Consider the following 3,959-nt stretch of genomic DNA (forward strand, 5'->3'; position numbering starts at 1 on the left):
ACCGATTATAATTTTGATATCTGTTTCTGTTTGGATTTTTTATTAGCTTTATGAATTGCTTTTCTGAGTTGATTGTTAAAGTTTCATTCTAAGCAAAGTATTTGTGAAAAGCTTTTGAAAACAATTCACCCCCTCTCTTGTTCTAGCCATCAATCCTAACAACTGGCATCAAGAGCAAGGTTCTTGAAAGTTACTCAAGTTTTGATTTGTGGTTTTTGAAAATCTTTTTATGGCTGATAAAATGCCCTTTGGGGAAGGTGCTTCAATAAATAGGTCACCTTTGTTTTGTGGAGTCAATTACCAATTTTGGAAAGTGAGAATGGAAATTTTTATATACTCAACTGATAAAGGCATTTGGGAGTCAATTGAAAATGGTCCTTTTGTACCTCAAGTCAAGAAAGATGATGTTTTAGTTGATAAACCCTCATCCGAGTGGACTGAGGCAGAAAGTAAGAAGGTTAAATTTGATTGGATAGCCAAAAACATTATAACATCTGCTCTAAGCTGTGACGAGTTTTTCAGGGTTTCACAATGTAGCTCGACCAAAGAAATGTGGGACATCTTGGAGGTCACACATGAAGGCACAACTGATGTGAAGAGAGCTAGGAAGCATGCTCTGATCCAAGAGTATGAACTCTTCAAAATGCAAAAGGGAGAATCAATATGTGATGTGCAAAAGAGGTTCTCTCACATTGTGGATCATCTTATGAGTCTTGGTAAGAAGTTTGATGAAGAAAAGCTTAACATTAAGGTACTGAAGTGTCTTGATAGAACATGGCAACCAAAGGTTACTGCCATTTCTGAATCAAAAGATCTCACCTCAATGATTGTGGCATCTCTTTTCGGCAAACTAAGAGAGCATGAAATTGAGATTCAAAGGCTTGTTGTTCAAGAGAGTGAAGACAAGCATAACAAGAGCATAGCACTTAAAGCTAGCAAACAACAACATGTTTCCAGTGAAAATGAAGAAGAGAACATAAGTTTGTTATCAAGAAAATTCAGCAAATTCTTGAGAAAGAAACAAGCTTCTAAAAGGCATGATTCAAAGAAGTCTAGTGAATTCAATTCTAATAAATATACTTGTTATGGTTGTGGTGAACAGGGACATATCAAGTCTGAATGTCCAAACAATGAAGTCAAAGAAAATGGAGACTTCAAAAGGGAGAAAAAAGGGAAAAGCTAAGAAAGCATATATAGCATGGGATGACAATGATGTCTCATCCTCAAGTTCTTCAGATGATGAAGAAGCTAATCTTTGCCTTCTAGCATCAGTAACAAGTAGCGTGGATTCTACTTCAACAAGTAAAGGTACCACCTATAATCAATTGCTTAATGCTTTTTATGAAACTCATGATGAAGCCAACTGATTGGCCCTTTCCATCAACCGGTTGAAAGGATTAAATAACTGGATAGAAAATAAAGTTAAGGATCAAGAGGAAGAGCTATGCAGAACAAAAGAAGATTTAGAAAATCTGGATTTAATCTACAAAAATTCTTCTTGCAGTTGTGAGAAAATTATTTGTGAAAATTGTGAACTTCTTGAAAATAAGATTTACTATCTTTTGAAAACCTTGGACAAGCTTACAACTGGAAAGTCCAACTTTGAAGATGTTTTTAGCTTCACAGAAATGTGTATTTGGAAAAGCAGGTTTGGGATTTTACCCTCAAAGCAAAGAAAAAAGATTGCAAAACCTTTTTCAAATTTTCCAGAAAAACAATCGGTTAAAATGTCGTTTCAACCGGTTTTTTTTTTATCAGCAAAGAATAAAAAAAAAATTAAAAGGGATACTTAAGGGGTATCCTAACCCATATACAAAACCGAGCTCCTCAAAGGAGGGATCCATACTGAACATTACAAACCATGATCCAAAAAAACCCAGCAACAACCAATTGCTAAAGATATACCCTGCTGCTTGTAGGTTTGTCATCTTCTCAAACCCAAACTCTCAAGAATTATATAGCTTCTATACTCCCTATAGCTGAAGCTATAGCATAAAACACAAGTTTCTCCTCAGCAGTATTCTATTTGCCCCATCCTTCGTACCAGAAAACCATCCTGCCCCATCCTCCCACAATTTCCTTTATTGTCAGGGCACTTCAGGACCTCCACATGTTGTTCACGCTAAACTTCATAATCAACCTAACTCCAGCGTGGCTTGCACCCTTTTGAACCACCTCCTAACTGTTATGCTTCATCTTTACGCACCCTCCCAACGAGGGATTATTCCCACATAGCAGTAGCCAAACTGCTAGTCCTTCACAACACCAATTGCTGGAACTGCTCACGTCAGAGTCCACTCTGCTGTGATTGAAACACTGTTATGGGCACCAGTCTACCATCCCACGTACCCTTGTTTGACCCAACCAAGCTTGCTCACCACGTGCTCGACAAAATTACCCTTAGCAAAACCAACACAGAACATACCAAAGGCTAATGATTGAAGCACCGTCCAACCATCGAACACACTGGAAATTTGCAATGTGACTCTCCATTAGCCTACAGATTAACTTCTGTAATACTCCACAGTTGTTACACAAACTGCATTGCATACACAACACTTGCAACCACAACATTTCCATTTATGCATCACCTCCACTGCTTCATGGCTTCATATATTCATACTTCTCGTACACAAACCTACTTCTGTCCAGGCAATTGGTAGATGAATAATTCACCCTACCTAGCTATTTCCTACACCAGCCCATCAATCTAGACGCTATTCCAGCTTACTAAAACATGCAACTCCCATTTTACCTGTATTCCTTCAACATACCAGAAGGAGAACTTGGCCCTCATCACCATCACTAACGACAATTTTGTAAGCAGAGACCCGGATTAAGAATCCAATCCGAGAAGGCGAAGTCGAAAGAGAAGGCCCATGTTTCAACCTTAGCCATGCTGCCAACTGGGCTAAGTGGACAATTTCATCAGCATCAACTACCCCTTGCTTTAAAACAATCAAGTTCCTTTGATCCCATATACACCGTACAATAGCAACCCAAATTCCCTTCCAAATCTGCTTCTGACTAACTGTGAAGTGTGGTAACTGAAAGCTCTCAAAGTGGACTAGAATGTCCTTATGCTGGACAGAAAATATGCCTATCCATCTAAAACATAAAGACCAAACACTCTGAGCAAGGGCACAATCCAGGAAGATGTGCTGTGTCGATTCTTCAGAGACATTACAAAACACGCAGGACGAAGAGGTGACTACCAAACCTCTTCGAATGAGATTATCATAAGTTGGAAGGCGTCCAAGTAAGATCCTCCATGCGGTTACCAGGGCTTTGGGCATCGCTTTTGCTTCCCATAGAAGAGAAAAGACTTCATTTGAAGAGCCTACATGCTGATGACGTAAATTCAGATAAGCAGATTTCACTGAGAAAGCGCCATTCTAATCCCCACTCCAAACTAAAGTATCCTTGGCTTCTTTGCTCAAGGTCTTCCCTGTTATGAGATTAAGCAAGTCTCCCTCCATAACACTCTTCCAACTGAACCTAGCCCTTCTCCACCTTAACCACCAATTCCAATCTGAATCCTCCCAAGAACCTACCTCAACCATCGTCTTTCTTTGGTCCAGAGAAACAGAAAAAAGCCTAGGAAACAAGGTTTTGAGCCTTTTGTTCTCCACCCAAGTGTCTTCCCAGAATCTAACTTTATCCCCGGACCCGACCTTCCAAGCTACATGTTTTGGAAACCATCCCTCCTCTTCTCCCTCCTCACACGCCTTTGATAGATCTTTCCACCACCAAGAAAAAGTCTTACTATTACTTACTGTACCAGGACTGTACTTCGATAGTAAAATGTCCTTCCATTTCCCCTTTTCCTCGCTTAACATCCTCCATTTCCACTTTGCTAGCAAGGCACAGTTGAACATTCTAATATCCTTTATCCCCAAACCCCCTTCCTCCTTTGGCTTACACACGTTTTCCCAGCTAACCCAAGAGATATGCTTTTG

At 39.7% G+C, this 3,959-nt stretch overlaps 1 protein-coding gene across 1 annotated transcript; it reads right to left on the minus strand.

The window, feature by feature from the left end:
• Positions 1 to 2,765: 2,765 nt before the first annotated feature.
• LOC150026028 (uncharacterized) lies at positions 2,766 to 3,296 on the minus strand. The gene has a single exon (XM_090303330.1). The coding sequence runs from the start codon at positions 3,294 to 3,296 to the stop codon at positions 2,766 to 2,768; it is 531 nt and encodes a 176-aa protein (XP_090159456.1).
• Positions 3,297 to 3,959: the final 663 nt, after the last annotated feature.

Source organism: Phaseolus vulgaris, chromosome 6 (genome assembly GCF_051622355.1).
Source record: "Phaseolus vulgaris cultivar YP4 chromosome 6, ASM5162235v1, whole genome shotgun sequence".
Classification (NCBI taxonomy): Eukaryota; Viridiplantae; Streptophyta; class Magnoliopsida; order Fabales; family Fabaceae; genus Phaseolus; species Phaseolus vulgaris.